Source organism: Eschscholzia californica, unplaced genomic scaffold (assembly GCF_041429995.1).
Source record: "Eschscholzia californica isolate CP2 unplaced genomic scaffold, dmEscCali1.0.p SCAF_5, whole genome shotgun sequence".
NCBI lineage: Eukaryota > Viridiplantae > Streptophyta > Magnoliopsida > Ranunculales > Papaveraceae > Eschscholzia > Eschscholzia californica.
The window spans coordinates 39,053,493-39,075,590 of record NW_028238472.1 but is presented as its reverse complement, the minus strand read 5'-3'; the positions used below and the strand labels follow the sequence as shown (position 1 = coordinate 39,075,590).

Here is a 22,098-nt window from a genome sequence, read left to right as displayed (position 1 = left end):
TTTAGACCGTTGTTCGAGTTTAGTCCGATGAACATCCTCCAAAAAAATGAGTTGTTCTTGGATATCACTTTCAATAGCCAGAGATTCGTCTGTAGGGGGGAAGGACTGGATATCTAGTAACCGCTTCCGAAGAGTATTAAGTCTATTAGAAAGAACCCCAAACGCCTTTTTGCTCCAAACAGAAAGACTATTCTTAACAAGGCAAACTCTTTCATGGAAAGAACCAGAACTCTCCTCCCAACTATTCTTTAAAGTATCAAAAAATTGATCATGCTTGGACCAGAAAGTCTCATATCTAGATATAGTATTCATAATTTTCCCTTCTACATGAAATTTAAGTAAAATGGGGGCATGGTCACTATTATATCTAGGGAGGTGAAAGAGGCCAGAGTAAGGATGGTCCATTAACCAAGAATAGGAATAAAGGGTCCTATCCAAACGCTCCCGGGTTAATGAAAGGAAGACCTATTATTGGTCCAAGTAAACGCCGGGCCGTTAAAGCCAATATCAATGAGACCCGATTGGGTAATGAAGTCCTTGAAAGTCTAGGTAAAAGGAGTATAAGAACTCCCACCCCATTTTTCAGAAGGGGAAGCAATATTATTCAGGTCTCCTATACAACAAACAAGATTATTATTATTAATAACACGGGGCAATAGATCAGTCCAGAAATTACGACGATCGCTCACTCGGGGGGGACCGTAAATACAAAGCAAATCCCAAGTAGGGGAGTTATTAAAACCAGAAATAGTGATATGAATAAGATTACAAGAGGCAAAATTAATATTAACGGACATATCATCAGACCAATATAAGAGAAGACCACCACTACGACCACGAGAAAAAACAGGAAAATAATTATTAAGACCAAAATTAGCAAGAAGAGGAATATTGTTAGAAGAGGAAATACGAGTCTCCGATAAAAAAACCAAAGAGGGTCGGATAGACCTAAGGAACTGATATAAGGTAGTCCTTGTCGGGGTGTTCCCTACTCCCCGACAATTCCAAGCAAAGCAACTCATGGTGCTTTCGGCATTACGGGTGCCGTAGCCCTTTCAGTAGAGGAGTCAGAAATACTTAATCTTGAAGTTCTTTTGAAACTTCGCCTAGGATGATCCGGCACAACCAAGTTCGAAAATTCATCAGTGTCCTTAGAAGTGCCTCCAATATTCATCTCATTCTCGGCAGAACTAGAGGTCCCTGTTTTGATTCCTATCACCGTTCATTCTTGTGTGATCGCTTTAGACCTCTTAGTCTGAGTAAGATGATCAAGAAGATCTCCGAATGAATCAGAGATAGGAGGGGCATTGGGTGAATCTTCATGGGAAGTATAAACTCCTTTTCCTTTTTGATTCGCTCCAACAATGGAGGAGATGGTGTTGAATGATTCCAATTCTTTACCTGGACCCCTGGAAGAAAAAGGCACTCGAAACAAATCAGAATATTTTGGCCGAATGGCCTTCATGACCAATGAACGTTGTTCATCACTTAAATTCCATTTTAAAAGATCATTAAATCGAAGAACAATAGGACAAAATTTCATCGAATGTCCCACTTTCCCACACGAGACACAAAAACGAGGAAGGCGTTCAAATCGCAATTCAATAAGAATAATTTTATATTCTGAAAGTTTAAGATATACTCCCATTGGAAAACGCTCGGAAAGATTAATTTCAACTTTCACACGCCCAAAGACACTCCATCGGGATTCATCTTCCGGAGTAGTAGGAATATAGTTGTCGATTTTTGATGCTAGTCTGTTCACCGTTTCGGAATTAAGAAAACCTAAAGGAATACCGTGCATTTGAACCCAGAAATTGGCCGAGTCCAATGAGTGTTCTTCCGGAGCCAAATCAATATTGCATTCTTTTAGGATGACCAATTCTTCAGCAATGGTCCAAGGCGAACTGTCTAGGGCCAAACCAAGTTCACTTGAAGTTTCGAATCTAATGAGGAATTTATTATCCTGTAATTCAGTGAGATTGAACTTATTCGGACCATGAATGACTCGAGCAAGTCGCATCATTGCTTGACTAATATCAATTCGTCTCGAACTCATAAATTTAATAACCCCTCTCTTATTATTTTGGGAGAAGGAACTAACTAAACCAGCCCCTTCCGCCATGGCCGGAGGTATATCCTCTGTAGACAGGGCAGCAAATTGTTGGTAGAAGAGTTCATTAGAGGTAGACATAACGGTTAATAATGGAGAGTCTGATGAGAAGAGAGGAAAGAAGAAGATGAAAAGAGACTAATCTCAACGATGAAAATCTCCTAAAGAGAAAACTATAAACCAAAACAATGAAAAGGTAGGGATAACTGCCTGTAACCACCTCAGAAACTGTTTAGATTTTGAAAATCTAATCGGTAACCGTCCTAAAGAGGAAGCGTCACCTATCCCCTACAATCGCTCCGCCCGGCTCTAGAGAGAGTTAACCTCCCAAGACATTTTTGGTGTACACACATCAATTAACTTGGATACGTTTTAAGGATAAAATACTTATAACTACCATAAACGGTCCCAAAGGCAAGTTGTTGTTTGCCCCACTCTAAAGTTCATATAAACTATCATAAACGTTATTATTTATACCTTAGTATCAAAAATCAATAAATGATGGATTTCTACCTCCACCAAATTTGGATCCCCTTACCTTGAATATTTGGAATTTACAACCAACTAAACAAGGTGTTGTTTGCCGCAAACATGAGTTGTTAAAATATCCGACTAAGAGATATTTTAGATATAAGACACAACTAGACAATTATATTACTTCATTATCCTTGGATGAATCCAATGTCTACAACCATATTCAATAGATCACCATTCAAACATTGGGTAAAAAAATAAAAGTAAATGAGCCTTCAGAATTAATTATCTTATGTGAAAGTATGCAGGTGAATTGGTAGATAGTCCTGCATATAATATTAAAGAATTCTCACCTGCAAATTATTCTAGGGCAAAAATGAAAATAGAACCTTCCATCACCTACAAATCTAACCTGCACGTAAATAAACCCGTCCCTTTTGAACCAACAAAACCAAAACGATCATTTAGAGTACTTTCAAAATAGAAACAACAATTCTTACATAGTTCTCATTATAATTCATTTTGCTTCATACACACATCCGTCGACTGAACTGCACGCGAAGACAAAAATACATCGAATGACATATCGGACTTACTCTTCTCTATTCTTTTACGGGATGTATTTACAAAAAAGGAAAAGAAAAACAGTCGGAACTTAAAGAGAGAAATAGTGATACAAAAATATCAAAAGATATGGATAAAGAGACGATTATACTGTCCATAACAACTTATAGTTGGGCCTGTGACTGTTAAGAACTATGTCGATTCAAATTGTTGTCTCTCTTCCTGTATAGACCGAAAAATCCTTGCAGCTGATTCATTTGCAGATCTAGGGTTATGAGGAATAACTTTGATAACTCGGGTATTTTGCTTTTCGGCATTATTTACTTGTAGGTCTCCATCTTGATCCTGCACAACTGGAGCCATAGGAAAAAGAGGAAGAGCATCCATCGATTGAGAAACATTACCTGCATGAGCAGCAACTCCATTTACCTTTTCAGCAGGACTACTTGCTGTACTTCCTTGAAATTCACTTTCTTTAGTTGTCGGAAACTTAGATATTCGTCGAGAAATAGCTTCACTCTTTTGGTTTTTCGACATATTGCACGAATTTCGGGAATGCATATTGACATTGAAATCTCCTGTTGATAACTGTTGGGTCATTGGGTTCACTTGTTCAATACCAGAGGAGATACCTGTGTTCATAACGGGCATTCCAAATGGAGGAAAGTAATTTGGGGTAACTGGGATGGGAGAATGATGACCCATTTGTTGCTGGTGAGGAGCTGGAAATCGATAACCAGGATTTAGATAGTCCCTAGATATTGGGGGTAGGCTCATAGGGGCACAACCTCCTCCATAAAATGGTGTCATATAACCTGGGGCCGGAGGACAAGGCCCTGAATATGGCTTGTAAATAAGTCCTTCGGAAGGGGACATTACCGGAACTAACCATTGATTTCCGGGTTGTGGATGATAACACCAACCCGGTTTGTCGTTATTTGGAGGCGGTGTTGAATGGAGATTTTCAGAATATGATGGACCATAAGTTGAGTGTGGGTTAATAATTCTTCGTTCTATTTCATTATCACTGAGAGAAGGAAGAGATGGTTTTTCAACTGCATTTTCTGCTGTAAAATCACTGCTTCGGTTAGGTTTGGAGGAAACGTCCCTCTGCTTAATGGGTTCTGGTAGAGACTTAACAACAAACTTTGATGGAAGCTTTATTAATGGGGGTTCTTTCAGAGAAGGTTGAGTTAAATAAGGACTATCTTCGAGTAACAAATTTGGTGATCCAGCAAACAACTTTTGAACCTGTTTCAATATTGATGATGAGCTCAAAAATTCAAAATGACTTCTCTTGATCAACTAAATAGCAGAATTAGAGAAATTGATAGAAAGATACCTTTATCAATCGATGCAACTCAAATACTTGAACAGAAAACACCCTCTGCTGACTGAAAATAATAGTAAAATATAACAATCAACTACTTGTATGAAATAATTTAGGCAATAGGGAAACGTACTGTTTTATACGCATTAAAAGTATTTAACAGGAAACATACATAAAAATATTAATATCCATCAAAGCACAAACCATTGGACATTAAGCGTACCACGATTGCAGGCCCACATAGTTTTCAACCACAAGCAGAAATTATCTCTATATCTAGGACTGGGTGACGAAAGGATATAAACAAAGAGGATCCATTTTATTGTATTAAATAATATCAGTCAGAAATAAACCAGAAAACAACAAAATTTTAGATTTTCTGGAAGCACATATAGTCCTACTAGTTTAAACATAAAACTTAAGATTGCAGATATATGTACTGTTTAGAATTTAAGGTTCAGAGTAAACTAAAATTTAGATGGTTTAAACGCTGATATATCTTGTATCATTTGATGGCCGATGCAATATGTTGTATATCAAGCAATATGTGACTTGGCCCACGCCATTACATTAGGGAATTCCGACAAATAAGCTAATATCGGACATAACTGATGATCTGGTTAATTTCTCACTTTTGTAACTACCAATCTATAGAAAACATGTATAACTACTGTAAAAAAAAGGTACTTACTTGGCGATTGCCTTTCTTGCTTTCCAAAATTGTTTCTGACCGATTACTCCAACAACATCATCAGGTGATATGTCCAAACTTGACACTGAATCTAAAATGGAAGTCTCGGAAACATCATCATTTCTGTCCAGCTCTTCCACTTGTGATGCCCGATGCGTATTGTCCTCGTAGTACTTATTTAGGGTTCTGAGACCATTTCCAGGAAAAGCTCTGGGTGAACTTCTTGGACCATTGGAAACACCATCAGAACGGTTGTTTTTTTCTGGTAGAAATGCTGGTATATGTTCTGAATATAACTGGCTATTAACCTTGTCTACTTTATTATTATATCTAGGTTCTGCCGTCTTTTCTCCAGTTGATGGATGGGAAGGAGTCTTCTCTGGGTAGTCGGTACGAGTTGAAGATTCTCTCCAATTTTCTCCTTCCTGGTTTCTTACAATTTGGCTTGACCTCAGATCATTGCTGGTTGATTGTTTCAGGTGATTATCTCGGGCATTATGAAGCTGTGAAGAAGTGCGAGTACCAGATTCGACCCTCGACGTGCTGTTGAAAGGAGCAGGTATCTGCTCCTTGCTGGTACAAGAACTGGATCCAGGCTGAGGAAATGTAGGAACCATGAAGTCATCCTCGTCTCCGACCTTCTTCGGATAAGAGGTAGTTGCATTTGGGAAGTAGGGAGTGCGAAATGAACTGCGTTCAGCATTTGACGAAAGATGCTGACCCACAGGATTCGATGTCTGATAGTTTGCCCTTTTGTGTTCAAAATCCGGTGTCGTTGTTTTAAAATTCACCCCATCGGATGAGCGAGAATTGAACTCATCAGACGGATGAACTGGTGAAGGAGGAATGCGATATGGGGAATATAAAGTCCGTTCATTTCCTCCGCCCTGTAAACATATCAGACATACTAATCAGTTATAACGGAGGAAAATGAGCATTAAATCGAGAAGTTAATTATAATTGATGTTGTAATCCCATAAAAGGAGAGGCAATAATCAGCCGAATGTCCAAAAAATGTTTGCATCCAACATTGTGTTCATATGCATCCACAAGAATCAGCATTTATCTTAAATCCGGAAAAGAAGTCTATTCTTCCCAAAGACCAATTGTAGAAAGTGGAAGTAAGCAAAGCAAAGATGATGGTTCTCCTCTAATAGACACAATCTTCGAAACAACCAACGAAGAAAAGAGTCTATTACGAATAAACATTTGATTTTTTTTTTCTTGGAAACCCGGGACACAACACACAAACTTAATCACATCAAGAAACAACTTCTCACTCAAAAAAAGCAGACGAAAACAACTATAAGGCTCATTTTCTCCAAAAACCAATTCCATAATGAAAACTATAGTCCCACCATATTGGGTGCTCTTGGGTGTCGCTCACCCCATAAGCTAGCGCAAGAGAGAAGGCTTTTCCTCACACTTATAAACTGATCATTTGCTCCTCATCAACCGATTTAGGATTATGACAACAATCTCCCCTTGCATCAATTTTTAACTTCAATTACTATTGGGCTAGGATTTGTTATTTCCTGGACAGTTCGATTCATAAGTTAGCCTCACCTCTTGAACTAGCCTTTGCGGTGAGAGAGCCCTAAGACCACCCAACCCATACGACACTAAATCCTAAAAAGCCGAAAATTCCCCAAGAATGCATCATATGACCCAAAAGAAAAAAGTAATCAAGCACATGAAAACAATATTCTTTCTCAATAATCACTTAAACATCAATGGGTAAAGGAATCACAATCAAAGTCAAACATGATCACCTACTAGCTATTATAATAGTAATCAGAACCAGATAACCTAGGTAATCTCTTCTTCCTAAACAAAGAAACCATAGAGAAAAGCAAAAGACCCATAAAAAAATCATGGCCTTAAAACAACTCCAAACTTAAATTAACAAACTCACCTGACTCAAAGAGGCTGAAGAAGCAGAAATCATGGAACTATTGTTGCTCTGAGGTACAGGTAATGTAGAAGCTGACCCAGAATTGAACCTTTGAGAAGGAATACTTAGTTGTTCATAAAGAGCCATCTTGTTCCTAGGAGGTGCTCTTGGTCCTCCTTTCTCTGTATCATTAACATGAAGCCTTGGAAACAAAGGCCCTGTATTTTTCTCCTCATCTTTTCCACTTCTCATGTTTCTTCCTTCTTCAATTTTCCAACTTCAACAATACCCACTTAAACAAACCCTAATTTTTCACCAAATTCAGCTTCTTAGAACAATACCCAAATATCAAAATTCCTTCTTTCCTTTAAATAAACAACAATTTCAGAAAAAATTCTTCACTTTTACACAAACGAAACTTACTTCAAATAACCCAAATCTAAGATCTTACAACAAACTAGTGATAGAAAAGAAAAATCGAAGAGAATCAACCCTAATAACCAAAAGGGGAAAACCCACTAAAAGAAATTCGATCTATTTTGTTAACAAGCCAAAATACAACAACATACAAAAGGAAGATAAGAACGTTAAGTATCTGTCTGATAAGGGAACCAGTAAAAGGGCTTTAAAAGATAGATTCGACGAGAGAAGAAGAGGAATTGTTCAGTTGGGGAAGCTTTCGACAATCATGATTTTCCTAATTTATGGAGAGAGAGATAGAGAGAATAATGAAGAGAGAGAGAGAGAGAGAGAGAAAAATGAGAAAAAAGCGTATGGTATTGCGGTCTTGAAGGGACCATTATGGATAAAACTAGAAACACTTTTTAGAGATGGAAAGTAAAATGAAAGATTGAGATTTTATTTGGGCAACAAATGGGTATGTGAGATTAGAGAGAGAAATTGTTCAAGATTTTTAGGTGTTTTTTTTTTTTTGTTGTAAAGAAGATTTTTAGGTTTTTTTTTTTTTGTTGAAACAGAAGATTTTTAGGTTAGAATCCAAAGACATAAAGGGTAGATTTTTTTGGGATTTTGTATATGACCATGACACAAACATAGATTTTGTTAACCTATCTATGATTGTACATAAAAATAGGAGATTATTTAGTAAAATGTTAAGGGGTATTAATCAAAGAATCTAATTTTAATCTGATTCTAAACATTATCAATCATTACACTTTTAACCCTAGAATTAGTAATTTGTAGAATTTTACGGATTATGTAGAATGTTTCAACATTAAGATTTCATTACGTAAATATCTAAAGTTGTTAGTAGCTCGAGCACATCAGGATTCTAGATCTAATTATTATAAAACAATTTTTCTTAGTTGTTTGATTAAGTTTTTTATATGTAAGAATCACATTTTAACACGATGGGACATGTTAAACATTTATAATTAGGGATGGATCACTATTGGTAGGGTAGGTGTAGGCTATAGTTCGAGGACTTAAAATGTTTTCATCCAACCTAAATGACTTTCACAAAAAGAATTTCTTTTTTATATCTCTTATTTAGGATTTGTTGTTCAAATCAACTATTATTATTTTTCTTGTGTTAGGAGTAGGAGGACATAAAAGTTTCTTTCTAGCTGTTTTTTTAATTATTTTTTATTTAATTAATCAATTACAATGAATGTTAAAATTATTTAGCCTTATTTCTTTTTTTTTGCAAAATTATAATAAAATCACTAATATTCATAAAGGAACAAACAACCAACCACTAATATTCGTAGATTTTATTCATTTTTTATCGTTTGAGTCAGGATCGTGACTGAGAATTTAAGAGTCCCGTGAGAAATTAGGATATGGATCTTTTGAAGAATAAAAAAAAATACAAGCAAATACTGAAAAATGTATAGTTTCTTTGTAAAAGATGTTATTTCTTTGTACAAGGTATAGTTAGAATTTAAAGGCAAGTGTTTAAATATGGTATCTTTTGTATCATGATTTTCACATATATATGACACTCATAAAACACCAAATTATGTATGAGATCGCTTCCTAAGTCGAATATAGGTTTGCTATGTTCTAAAATAGAAAGTATTACCACTTCACCAGCTGCTTCAAGGTCACGGCACCCCTTTCTCCGGACTTGTTTAAGAGGACGCACAACTGCGTAATACTTGAGATTTCTTCGCCTTCCTTGGAGCCAACTGAGTGTCGACCTGTTAACAATGTATAAAACAAAGACTTACTTTCATGAACCAATATAGCCGATTGGTTTTTAGATAAGCGATCAAATTAAGTTCATACCTCCTTGACAGGTTCTTCCTTCTCAGACAAGGTTAGTTCAATGTGACATGGAGAAGACATATATGCTGTGAAAACAGAATCAGGTATTACTATTAGTTGCAACTCGATAAAAAACGGAAAGGAATGAAGGAGTAGAAGAAGAGATTTTCGACTTAGGGTTAATTCTTCCATGGGCACGATAAGTTCTACGTCTTTGCTTCTGGGCTTGGTTTACTTGAATGTGAGAAATGTAAAGTGAATCTACATCCAAGCCTTTAACCTGTTGAGCATCAAATATGGAGATTTAGATATAGGAAATCCATCAATAAGAAAAATGAACGAAAGTAACTAGAAGAGAATAAAGCGTACATCAGCATTGCTTTCGGCGTTCTTGAGCAAATCAAGAATGAGACTTGGAGACTTAGCAGGCCATCGTCCTTGTCCATTTGAGTGACGGTTCTTTGCTTGAGCAGTTCGCCCAACCCCACCACAATAACGTCTGAAAGGAATTGCTTGCTTGTGTGCAAGAACATCCTCTAGATATCTTTTGGCCTTGACTAAGGGCAACTTTCTAATTGAGAAAGCGGTCTCCTTTTTTTTCGACAGGTTAAATATCTAATTACCTAATACCAACCAATAGTAATTTAAAAGACAAATATGTTGACATGCCATAATTTGTTTTATCCTATATTACCCTTCACTCTGTATGATAAAATAATATGAGAGGGAGAGAAGAGTTGTATTGATTGAGTTGATACTTAGCTATTACATATGAAGCTCTTAAGAAACCAACACTAATAATAGCCCATCCAATGTGGGACTATCTAAGATAACTCATATGACTATCTATTCTCTAACACTCTCCCCCTCAAACCAATATACTTATCAAGATATTGATAACTACAATGGATTGATACAATAATCTTTACTCATTACAATAACATCTAAACACAAAATAATTGAAATGCAAAACAACTTTTGTTCTTCTCTTTTACTTCATTGGTCAATGGTGACTTGACTTCCTCCATAATACTCCCCCTCAAACTAATGGGACTTCCTCCATAATACTCCTCCATAATACTCCTCCATAATATTCCATGAGTTTGTGTAAATTCCCTTGATGATGCATCAAATTCGTACTATTAATGTTGGTGTAGCTTTAATGTGTGTGCTTGAGAGAAATAAGAGTAGAGTAGTGGTAGTTTTGCCTTCCGGTAAAGTCCGAATGATGTTGGAATCTCACAAATGACCAGTCCAAATTCCTGATTTTTTTCGAAATCTACCCAAATCACTTTGTTTTCGATTTGGTTTGTTTCAAACCCTAATCCCACACTTGAACTCGGGTCAAAGAGGAAAAGAATGGTCGGTTCTCACCTTAACAATCTCAAATTCTACTCTAGTCCTCAGATTTGGTTTGGTTGCAAAACATCCCCCGATTTACACGGTTTGCATATTTGTCTCTTATTTTGACTTGACCTAACTTCCAAATAGTCTCTCAACTAACCTTAAAAACATGGGATGTTACACATCCTTTAAAAGTCTAATTTATATGTTATATTCTAAAGGCACTCCACATTTCCCACAACTCTATCAAACAGTTAAAAGTATCATTTCTTACCCCAGAAAAACTGATTTCTTATCCATTAGAAAAAATTAGATTTTCTTACTCACACATTCCCGCGTAACAAACGGACCCTTATAAAAATCTAAGAGAGGTTACATAGTGGAGATGACAATTTCTCCAGGGTCCACGGATATGCATTAACTTGAGAAATTCGATGAAATTTTGATTGATATTGATTACTCTGATAGATCTAACGAGACAAGTTAACACTTAAATCGAACTGCAAACCCTCCGAACGGAAAGAAATGCCTTTCTTTTTCACCTGACAAGTTCTATGCCTAGGTTCTCATTGCCGCCCAAAAAAGCCCTTTGGGTTCAGTTCCAAGAGAGATTCTATCGAAAGACGAAGTAGCTTCCAAAAGGGAAAAGGGACGAGAAGGACTTCGGACGGATAGAGAGAGGGGCTAATATACCAAATAAGATTGCTTTCTCGAACCCTCTCCTTGAAGGCATTCTAAGATTGCAAAACCTTGTTTGTGGTATAACCCGTGCCTCCGGCACGAACACTTTCTTTGTGCAATTTATGTAAGTAAGCAGGTGGTAAGTTGAAAGAAAAATAAAATAAAAAGATGAGATAAAATTGTGGACTAATGACGTAACAAAAGAAGAAAGAAGGATAATAAACTTATGTCCTAGATTAAAAAAAAATTATGAACAAAAACTTTTTACGTTTGGATGATATAAAGTTAATCGTAATGAAAAATAAATTGATGTATTATCATTTCTCAATATCTAAATGTATCTTCTAATTACTAAGTTATATCACTATAGATAGATATATACATAAATAAATTAAGAGGATCTGGTATCCGACATGGGAGGAAAAAAATAGTAGGAAAAATCGAAGGAAAATAAACCATACTTATTTTTTCGAGATTATAGAAAGACCCTTATGATAAGATACATCGTAAAAATAAAACAAATCTCTATTTGTATTAATCATAGGGTTATTTCCCAAATGGCCCCCAACTTTGTGACCAGCTTCCTGCCTAGCCCCCTACTTTATCAATAATTCCCATATGGCCCCCTTTTTCAGTTACCGTTAACTTTCCGTTAACCAGTCATCATTTATCTCTCCTCCATCTCATCGCCTCTCTCTGCCACCTCATCATCTCGCCACCTCATCGTCTTCTCCGGCAAGGTCGCCGGCCGGCCAATTTTCCGACCGGCGACTTCAAACTTTTAAAAAAGTTTTTTTTTAATTATTTTTCTCTCTCCTCTCTTTCTCTCTCTAAAAAAAAAAAATCTGTCTAGATCTGGTTCATTATGAACCAGATCTGACCTTGAAGAAGGTCTGCAACAGACCTTGAAGAAGGTCTGATTTCAGACCTTCTTCAAGGTCAGATCTGGTTCATTAAGAACCATATCTAGACAGAAAAAAAAAAAAATTTCTTTTTAGAGAGAGAAAGAGAGGAGAGAGAAAAATAATTTAAAAAAAAAAACTTTTTTAAAAGTTTGAAGTCGCCGGCCGGAAAATTGGCCGGCCGGCGACCTTGCCGGAGAAGACGATGAGGTGGCGATATGATGAGGTGGCAGAGAGAGGCGATGAGATGGAGGAGAGATAAATGATGACTGGTTAACGGTAACTGAAAAAGGGGGCCATATGGGAATTATTGATAAAGTAGGGGGCTAGGCAAGAAGCTGGTCACAAAGTTGGGGGCCATTTGGGAAATAACCCTTAATCATAAGCATAATATAATGAAAAGTGTATATTAGAAGTAAAACTCTTGAGCCAAAACTGAAAAATTAAAAATACGCGTTAGAAGTTCTTAATATGATATGTTAAAGTTCAATTTTTTTCGGACATACAATAAATCTTAATGTGAAGTAAATATAATTAGGAGTCTCACCTTTAAATTCAGACAAAAATGTGAACAATATATGGAGGAAGAACAAAGAAAGATGAAAATGAGACATTTTGTTTCATCTCATTCATTAATAATATTCTAATCTAAATAATCTTATGTAAATTTGCCAATCCTAGTGACCATCCAAAAGTGCAATTTTCCACTGACCTTCTGAAAATGATCAAAGATATTTCAGACACTTCAATAAGCACGGAATTAACAAACAAAAATTATCTTAGAAACCTATTACTTGCTCGATTCTACGAGAATTTTCTATGAAAGTATTTCATGGAACCTAAATGATCAAAAAATTTGTAACTTTAGTTCATCTCGTATATAAAAGAAGAAATACAAAATAACATATCTTATACACCAACGAAAGAAATTAAATCTAAAATCGATTAGTGAATCACATGAGACTTGCAAATAAAGGAAATAAGGCGGTCTTTCAGAGAGCGGGAGAGAAAAATAATTGAAACATGAAAAAGATAGAAATAAGATCAACAAATGGGAAAAAAAGAGTGATATATGTTTCAGAACAAAAGTTTACACCCCCATGTATAAACAAATGGCTTATATAACCCTAACCCATGTGATTCTCACCCTCAACCATCCGTGTGGGACTAATTGCTAGTGTTTGGACAAAAGTCCCAAGAGTCAAGGAAACTTGGAAGTTAAAGTCTCAAAAGTGAAATAGTCCCCCATCACCTTCTTATTGGAAGTTAAAGTCTCAAAAGTGAAATAGTCCCCCATCACCCTCTTATCATGAAATGCAAGTAGGAGGTCTTATAAAATGTTGAGAATTTGTTGTAATGTAAATGAACCAAGCTTAAGTGTGTGAGATAGCTTGGGGGCGTGCCTTTAATGACGGTGCTTTGAAATATTGAGTTTGCATGATATCCGATTGTCCCGAACTCGAGCTACCCGACCTTTGTAACGGGCATGGGCGACCTTTGGGCATACCAAAAGTGAAGATCACCCTCCCGATAGACCCGACTACTCTAATAGCCAAACACTTAATCTACCCGACCTGCCTGAGCCTAAGCTACCCGTGGGTGCCCGATTCCCACCCCTAAGTGCGACAACCTGGGTTGGCCCAATCCTGATCCCAGACCAGACTGGGGTTCAGGCTAGTGTCGGGTCAGGCCGACCCAACCTTCTTTCAGCCTGAGTCGGCTGACCTGGACTCAACCCGATAAGCAACACTATGTGTCTTCTTATGAAGTTTGACAGTGCAAGCCGAGTTTGCAAAAAAGAAATAAAAAGGAAAAAATACCAAGTTATGAAAAGAATCTGAGTTATGAAGATTGCCTATTGGTTTTCTTCGATAGATGTGTGAACAAATACGAGAAGTACAAAAATTGTTTCTTTTACGCCAATTCCTGGTAATGTTTTTTAGGTTTTTCATGTTCTCTCTCTCTCTCTCTCTCTCTCTCTTTGATGATGATGCGACAGATTTAAGCTTTAACGAAAACGAGTTGCTTTTGTTTTCCAAATCTTATTCTTTTGAAGTTTGGGTCTAGTTTGAGTTATTTTTTATGAGTTGTTTTTGAAGATCTGGTTCGAATTGCCCTTGAAGTTTGATTCGTTTCACTCTATTACAGTTGATGATTTAAACTTCATATGTATGGAAAGTTACATATTCAAATGAGACAACAAAAAAGTGCAAGAAGAAAAACAAAAGAAGAATAGATCTTCAAACAATATCATAATAGATAAATTTGCATCTGCAAACATAGATTGCGAGATTTGCAAATCCAGTTTGCAGCTGCAAACCGAGTTTGCATCAAACTTACTTTTGCATCGGTTTGCAAATTCCATTTTTTTGTGGATTTTGTTTTAGTAAATGGTGTTGAAAATGAATCTGATGAGAAAGAGCATAAAAATCTTAATTAAATAAATAAATTTTATTGAAAGTCGATATCTAATTATATATGTAAAGTTTGAAGAGGAAAATTATACAAAAAATAATTATAATTATTTTCTTCTGAATAATAATTATGAAATATTTATAATTTTTTATTTAAATGATTTTACCTCAAATAACTAAAACATCCTCCAAAAACGTAATCGATTTATGGACCAAGGTAAACTGTTTGGGAGATGAGGATGGTTAAAAATGGGTCCATCGAGCCAACAACGGGTAGCCCATCTGGTAAGTGCCTCTACTTCGCAACGCGGAGGTCCAAAATTCGATCATTTGGAAGTGTAAATCCAGAAATATTGAATTTAGTACAAACAAAGTAGTTTATGTGGGCTTTAGGCCATTTAGTTCGTCGAGCGTCAGACTATTTAATTCGTCGGGCTTTAAACCAGTAACAAATGGGCAGTTATCGTGTTTATCACATCGTATTGATGTACCGATGTTTTTGTAATGACCATCGTAGTCAATATTCGGAAAAAAAAAAAAAAAAAAAAATTGGTCCATCTTATTACTTCTCCGGGACAGAACTATATTTCATTTCTATGAGGGTTTATTATAAAAACAGAATCTCCCCGCCCAAATAATGAGAAAGCGAGCTGCGACGTTCTGATTTAGAACAACTCCACTGACGAAGGAAACGCACAGCGACGAAGAAGATCTGAAACAAACCAAAGGAATGGCGACGCCGCCGCTGCCGCCGCCGCCGGAGAACACAAGTAAGGATCCTTTCATCAATTAACCAATCAAATTCTTATTCTTATTCTTTTTCTTTTGATCGATCGTAATAATGATCGATCATCAATTTTGTAAAATTTCATTTCTTGATTTTGAAACCCTAGATTCTATGATTTGTTTTTTCTGGTGTTGGAATTGGAGTTCTTGTTATAGAAAAATTATGAATCGTCTTTTCTTTCAGTCGATTTCACTCTTGCTTGTATGAAAAATCACTTTGATTGATCTTTCATTAGTTCTTCTTACTCGTTTAGTTCCCTGTTAATGCGATGTTCTGAATCGTTTCCTTCCTTTCATCTGATCATCTTATTCTGTTACTTTTCACCATAATTTAATTTACTCCTAGTTGCGAATCTGTTTTCTTGAAGATCAATTCAAGCCGTTGATGTACTAGTCATCTTTCTATTGATCAGTTAGTTTACGCCATGATCTTTTAAAAAAAAGAATTCATTCAAGCTATTTTGACCTATTTCTGGGGCATTATGTTATTTGACTCTCGTCCAGCTTATTTTGTCAAAATCCTCAAGAAAAATTCAACATGCATGCTGATAATCTCTCTATTATCTTTTGCTGTTTGATTAATTTGTGTCAGAATTAGTGTTGCGGCTACTTTGTGAATATGTCTTTTATTCAGTTTTATCGTCTATTTGCTGCGTTTTTGTCATGTACTATAAAGAAATGGCCAAGGTGACAAGGTTGTATACTTTTCTCTTTTTAATTTATTTCTCGTTTGCTTAATTGTTAGTTCAAGTGATTAAGTCTGTATTAGACTGTGTTCTCCTAAAGTTTTATTTATGAAAAATTCCGTTAAGCAATCTCGCAGCCTACACGATTTAGTGGGCTAGCCCGTCTGGCCACCAAAATGTGGGGCGTCTGTACGTCTATATAACCCGTTTTTATGTACAAGTAGCAATTCTCTTTCTTTATTTGTAACTTTTTAGGATGAGCACAAATGTACTGACAATAGTAGTGTACATAAAAATCCATCAAACCGCCAATATGCCTGAAGATCCTTATGTTTTGTCTTTTTCCTATGTTACGTAGACATCATTATGTCTGTTTCCGGTGTTACTTGGTGCGTCTCAAATACTTATGTCATTGTATAGCATGTTCGAACTGTTTTGACATGCCTTATATTTCTAATTTGATTGGTCAATCTTCTACATGTAGGTGTTGAGGAATCTGATCGTCTTGCTCAGTTGTCGTTGGTTCCAATTCATATTGTTACTCAAGCATCTCAACTACCCGTTGATTTTTTGGAGCCGTCCCCTGAAAATAAGCTGAGCATTGGTTTTGATTGTGAGGGGGTTGACCTTTGTCGTTATGGAACACTTTGTGTTATGCAGGTAACTTACTTAGCCGTAAGACTTCAATATATTGCCCTTAATCTAGATTTTGGCAGTCCGGTGAAGCGTTACTATCTTGTGCATGTACATATAACATGTGGGTAACTTTCTAATTCTGTATGACCCACAATGCTCAAAACGAATCAAAATAGTAAAAACCGGGAAAATATGATGTCGAGGGTTCCGGGAATGAAGAAGACAGAACTATTGCAGTCTTCTTGAAATTTGTTCTGTTGTTCACACACACCTTTGTGTAAGAGAAAGAATTTATTATCTACGATTCATATATATGAGGACATAGAGACACTTGCACATACTGAAACCACATCAGGAGCTGCTGGAGATAAAGGAGCTAACCATTTAACACACAAATAACATGTCTTACTATTTCCACACCATATGGTCATATATGTGATTAGTTTAACTATGCTTACAGTTGACACTTGACACACCCTGGGTAGTTGCCGGTTGTGCAATCTCTTATGCTGCTTACTTATCAGTACTTAATGCCTTACTAGGCGTGATTATACTGATACATGATTATTGATATGTGAGCACTCTTACATAACAAACTACTTAAAAGAAGGAAAGTTATCTAAATGAAAGAAGCTTTATGAGTAGATAAAACTTAAAATGGAAGTTTCTGACAAACATTTTTAAACAATATTGGTGATACCTATTGGAAATAGAAATTACAGATGGGTTCTATTCCATATTTGATTGTCTTCTAGCAACTTCAGAGTTTAGTTAAATAATTGATTATATTTGTTGTACAGTAATACTTTTGTGCCACTCATTATCCTTTTCTCCTCTTGATTAATAAGCTTTAACTACACTTGGCAGCTCGCATTTCCAGATGCAATATATTTGGTTGATGCTATTGAAGGTGGGAATGACCTAGTTGCCGCCTGTAAGCCTGCACTTGAATCTAATTACATCACAAAAGTCATTCACGACTGCAAACGAGATAGTGAGGTATCTAATTTAATTTGGCTTGCAAGTTTGCATGTATAAGTGAGAAAGTGTCAGTACTTGCTCATGTTCTCCAAAATGATTTCTATTTTGCAGGCATTGTATTTCCAATTTGGCATCAAATTGCATAATGTGGTAGATACCCAGGTAAGCCTTAGCATTTTATTTTCTGAATTAGATACTTCCTGTCTTCTATAATATGACAGAATTTCTTTTATTCTCAAATATTCTTGATACAGCCACCTGCCCACCTCATGTAATTTCTAAAAGTACCCTCAGCAAGCACAATTCGCTCGGGCAGTACCTTAAAGGCCTAACCTCAAGAAACTCAGTTGCTTGATGAAAAAAGACGGACTTAGTGTTAAGTGGAACGATGAAATTTGTATCCAGATGCAGCCCCGAATGTAAACCAAGTACATTGACAGTTGATCAATGTCACTTCTTACTTGCTTCAGAGTCCACTCGTTTCTGCACTTAAGCTGCGTGCAAGTGATTAAAGTTTATAAAAACTGAAAAAAGAAGAAAGAGAAGTCCATAAATAGATAAACTTAGGAGTTAGATAAACTAAGAGAATGACGGCGTAAATTAGTTCGAACTGGTGAAACACATACATTGTCTTTTATTTGAACAATTTGAATCAATATATTGAAAAAGGATTGTGTGGATGAGCCACACAGGTTAGAAGCGTAAATAGATTTATATGTTATAGTACTCTATTCTCCCAATTAAACACAAAATCATAGGTTATGGTTTTCTACAGTGGTGTTTGCTAGAGGTTATAGGTTTTCTACAGTTAATAAGGAAATCCTAAAATAGAATGTTTTTTCCACTGATTTTCTTATTCAGATCGCTTACTCTCTGATTGAGGAACAAGAGGGGAGGGCAAGACTACCAGATGACTATATATCTTTTGTTAGCCTCCTTGCTGATCCGCGTTATTGTGGTAATATATCATTTGTTTTGTTTGCATTCTGATTGAGAAATTCTGCCTTAACCTCTCAGTTCTTTTGCATATTTGTTTCTTTCTTTCTCTGGTGAAGCTTGTAAGTTAAAAAAGCCACAAGACTGGAATACACTTGAAATTAAAAAAAAAAAACTCACTTAAGAGCAAACTTGTACTGATTGATCAAGTTCAATTTTTACATTTCCTTTGGAATCCTTAAGTTTTATTCTCGTCTTATACTACATAGGAATACAGTCTTGATATTTATCCTGACTGCCTTCAGATGTTAAGGATTTTTCTAGTCGTCAGTAGTTTTATTCTCATCGACGGTGTCATTAGGTTTAGAAGAATCATATTGCGTTTTACTTTTGAACTTCACAGCAACTAATTGTCATACATATATATATTTAAATTTATTTATGACATTTATTCTTGTCATTTTAGTAGATTGATCTGACAACTGCCAATATGTGTTAATTAGTTTTAGACTGACTTGCATTTCGTGCCCACAGTCCATACAACTTGTTTCTTCAGCATTTGTTCCTTCTTCTTTTGAAGTATGCTATAGTATTCTTGAGATCCTCTGACAAGTTATCTTCTGGTATATATCTAGCGTTTTTTATGCTACTCCGGTTTTCACTATAAGGATGTGAATGTAGGTTTATCATATGATGAGAAGCAAGAAGTGAGAGACCTTCTAAGAAAGGTCAGTACTCACGGTCTTCTTATTATTGTGGAAGTCGTAATGTTATTCTAAATAAAATCACATTTTTATCTTGGGGAATTTAATGTAAAAATATTTTCGTAGATCAAAAGCCTGTGTATTTACCTCAATATTTCATCCTTGTATTTACCTCTCTTGGCAAATAAGTAGCATGGCTCACACAATCTTTCTTTGCAGGATCCTCAATATTGGAAATACAGACCATTAACTCAACAGATGATCCGAGCAGCTGCAGATGATGTCCGTTTTCTCCTCTATATCTACCAAAAGATGTTAGAAAAGCTAAGTGACAAGTCGTTGTGGCATCTTTCAGTTCGGGGTGCATTATACTGTCGATGTTTCTGCATCAATGATAACGAGTTTGCAGATTGGCAGCCCATCCCTCCACTTCCAGGTCTATATTTTTCATACCTCATAAGAATTGTACAGTTAAAACATATACATTTTAGTATCTTAATTATGATCAGGCTGTCGAAGTATTTCATCATTTATTTATTTATTTTGCAGATAGCATAACAACCGAAGAAAAGATTCCTGAAGAAGAGATTCTATCTGTGCTGCATGTTCCACCAGGCAAAATGGGATGTATTATTGGAAAAAGAGGGATTACTATCAAGGCAATCAAAGACTGTTGCAAGTAATCTCACTCTCTCTCTCTCTCTCTCTCTCTCTCTCTCTCTCTCTCTCTCTCTTCTACTCAATACACATACTATATTTTCGTTCTGTTTGTATTGATCGTTTCTTTCTCTCTCTCACTTAAATGTGTAGTGCGGAAATTCTAATAGGAGGCTCGAGGGGACCACCAGACAAGGTTAGTCCACAGACATTTCTTGAATGCATAAAAGATTGTGCAGTTTACTAAAGTCTCATATTTCCGTTCCACTGGTTTAGTGACTATTAGAAAAAAGATTGTTGTTTGTTATTATCATGTTGAATTGAAAGCCAAGTTCCTAAAAAGTGGTTTTGGGTGTTGGATAGGTATTCATCATTGGGGCGATGAGGCAGGTGAGGAAAGCAGAAGCGATTCTTAGGGGAAGGCTATTGGATATATGATTGATGATACTTCCCTTATCCTTCTTGTCTGACATGGAAGTAACAAAGTTTTGAGTTCTCTGGGTTTTTTTGACAAGATATATACTACATGAATACCCTACTCATACTACCCTTGTTTTCAGAAATTATGATTCATTACAGGCTAATATCGACCAACATGTCATTTCTTGTTTTAATGGTTGCTTTTGTTGACGGCTTATGTGGGCCTAAAATGGGGCTCCTTTAGTAGAATCTTTCGATAAGTATGGTAAGTGAGCTAAAGTTAGCAACTAGTCAGATGGAAAAAGGGAAGGCTTAGAATAATAATGTTAACTGTAGTGCTTGCAAGCATTGACGAAAACAAGAATGACATGAACTAGAAGCGGAACCGTCGTGTTCTCATATTATTGTCCTGCGAGCTTTTTACATATCTCTCGTAATTTGGTTACCCAGTAATTCACTTTTTTGGGTTTCTATTGAATCGAGAAGTAGGTTTGGTTGTACATCTTAAGTATCCACCCAGTAATTCAAATTGAAGCAATTCAATATCCTATGGGGCCTCTATGACTTTAGATTATTGTCATGGGAGAGCAAGTGGGTTGCCCAGAGGGGGTCACCTAGCGGCAGCTTTCTGATGAGGTTAAAATGCCGCCCCGTTACTTAACAGTGTCTTGCTAGAGGCCATAATGACGATGAATGGTAGATTACAGTCTCTCTCCGCCACAGCCTGTAACTATGCTCAATGTTAGATCATGTCGATTACAATCTCTTAGATAAACTATTATTCTCGGGCCTTACATAGGCCTAATATTGCACAAGCTTATAAGTTGATGGTCCAAAATCAGGGGGCTCATTTTTTATCTTCATGAAAATTTCTTATATTCCTCGTTGATAAATTTCTGTTGACACCTAATATGTTTATGGTATAAATGAAAGATTGATTTCTTTCCAGATGTTTATGGTATAAATGAAAGATTGACACAATCCAGTCCAGGCTAGGTAGTGAACCCATAGGACACACTATCCAAGGTGTAGTGAACCCATATACCAACAAATCACTCGACGACATAAGGTCACAAAGTGAAACAACGGCTTCTAGTTTCCAAAAAAAAGGCTTCTAGGGAATGTTGGATGATGCATCAAGAAACAATGATCATGATATGGATCATTTACCAACAAATCGCTCGATGACATATGGTCAGAAAGTAAACAAGGATTTCTAGGGAATGTTAGATGATGCATCAAGAAACGATGATCGGTATGTGGATCATTTTTTGTTGAATGAGGTTTCAAAACGGACATACATCTTGACTTGTCTGACTAGTAGTCTGCATCGACTCGACTGACTAGCAGACTGCATTTCCGGTTGTATAGTAATTTTAGCTCTTGGAGAACTACTTAGCAAAGTACAGTTGTCCGTGTGTTGATCAGGAGTTTGTTCCGCGTGTTGATCAAGACTTTGCTCCGAGTGTTGATCAGGAGTTTGTTTAGCTTTTCTGACGAGACAATTTGTCGGGAATGTCATCTTCCTCTCAAACTAACCTTTGGGCCAGAGCCAGATATTGTCATCACAAATCAATTTTCATCAAGTACACAGGTACCTGATGATCAGTGTGACAATGGGAAAAGGAAAGAGAGTTCAAATATGATTTAATGTAA

General features: G+C 36.3%; 3 protein-coding genes across 3 annotated transcripts; 1 reads left to right on the top strand and 2 right to left on the bottom strand.

Moving 5' to 3' along the window:
* Positions 1 to 1,222: 1,222 nt before the first annotated feature.
* On the bottom strand, positions 1,223 to 2,194 carry LOC147539095 (uncharacterized). The gene has a single exon (XM_086643068.1). It carries the CDS (start codon positions 2,192 to 2,194, stop codon positions 1,223 to 1,225), a length of 972 nt encoding a protein of 323 aa, XP_086499194.1.
* Positions 2,195 to 3,035: 841 nt separating this feature from the next.
* On the bottom strand, positions 3,036 to 8,296 carry ELF3 (hydroxyproline-rich glycoprotein family protein). Its single transcript, XM_086639862.1, has 4 exons — positions 7,088 to 8,296; positions 5,173 to 6,059; positions 4,494 to 4,545; positions 3,036 to 4,402 (listed from the first exon to the last, which is right to left on the bottom strand). The coding sequence occupies exons 1-4, from the start codon at positions 7,316 to 7,318 to the stop codon at positions 3,344 to 3,346; spliced, it is 2,229 nt and encodes a 742-aa protein (XP_086495988.1). The 5' UTR covers positions 7,319 to 8,296; the 3' UTR covers positions 3,036 to 3,343.
* A 6,815-nt stretch (positions 8,297 to 15,111) lies between these two features.
* LOC147539093 (3'-5' exonuclease domain-containing protein / K homology domain-containing protein / KH domain-containing protein) lies at positions 15,112 to 20,636 on the top strand. Its single transcript, XM_086638984.1, has 10 exons — positions 15,112 to 15,406; positions 16,593 to 16,768; positions 17,612 to 17,743; positions 17,837 to 17,887; positions 18,587 to 18,683; positions 19,343 to 19,389; positions 19,585 to 19,801; positions 19,915 to 20,044; positions 20,176 to 20,218; positions 20,386 to 20,636. Exons 1-10 carry the CDS (start codon positions 15,367 to 15,369, stop codon positions 20,458 to 20,460), a joined length of 1,008 nt encoding a protein of 335 aa, XP_086495110.1. The 5' UTR covers positions 15,112 to 15,366; the 3' UTR covers positions 20,461 to 20,636.
* Positions 20,637 to 22,098: the final 1,462 nt, after the last annotated feature.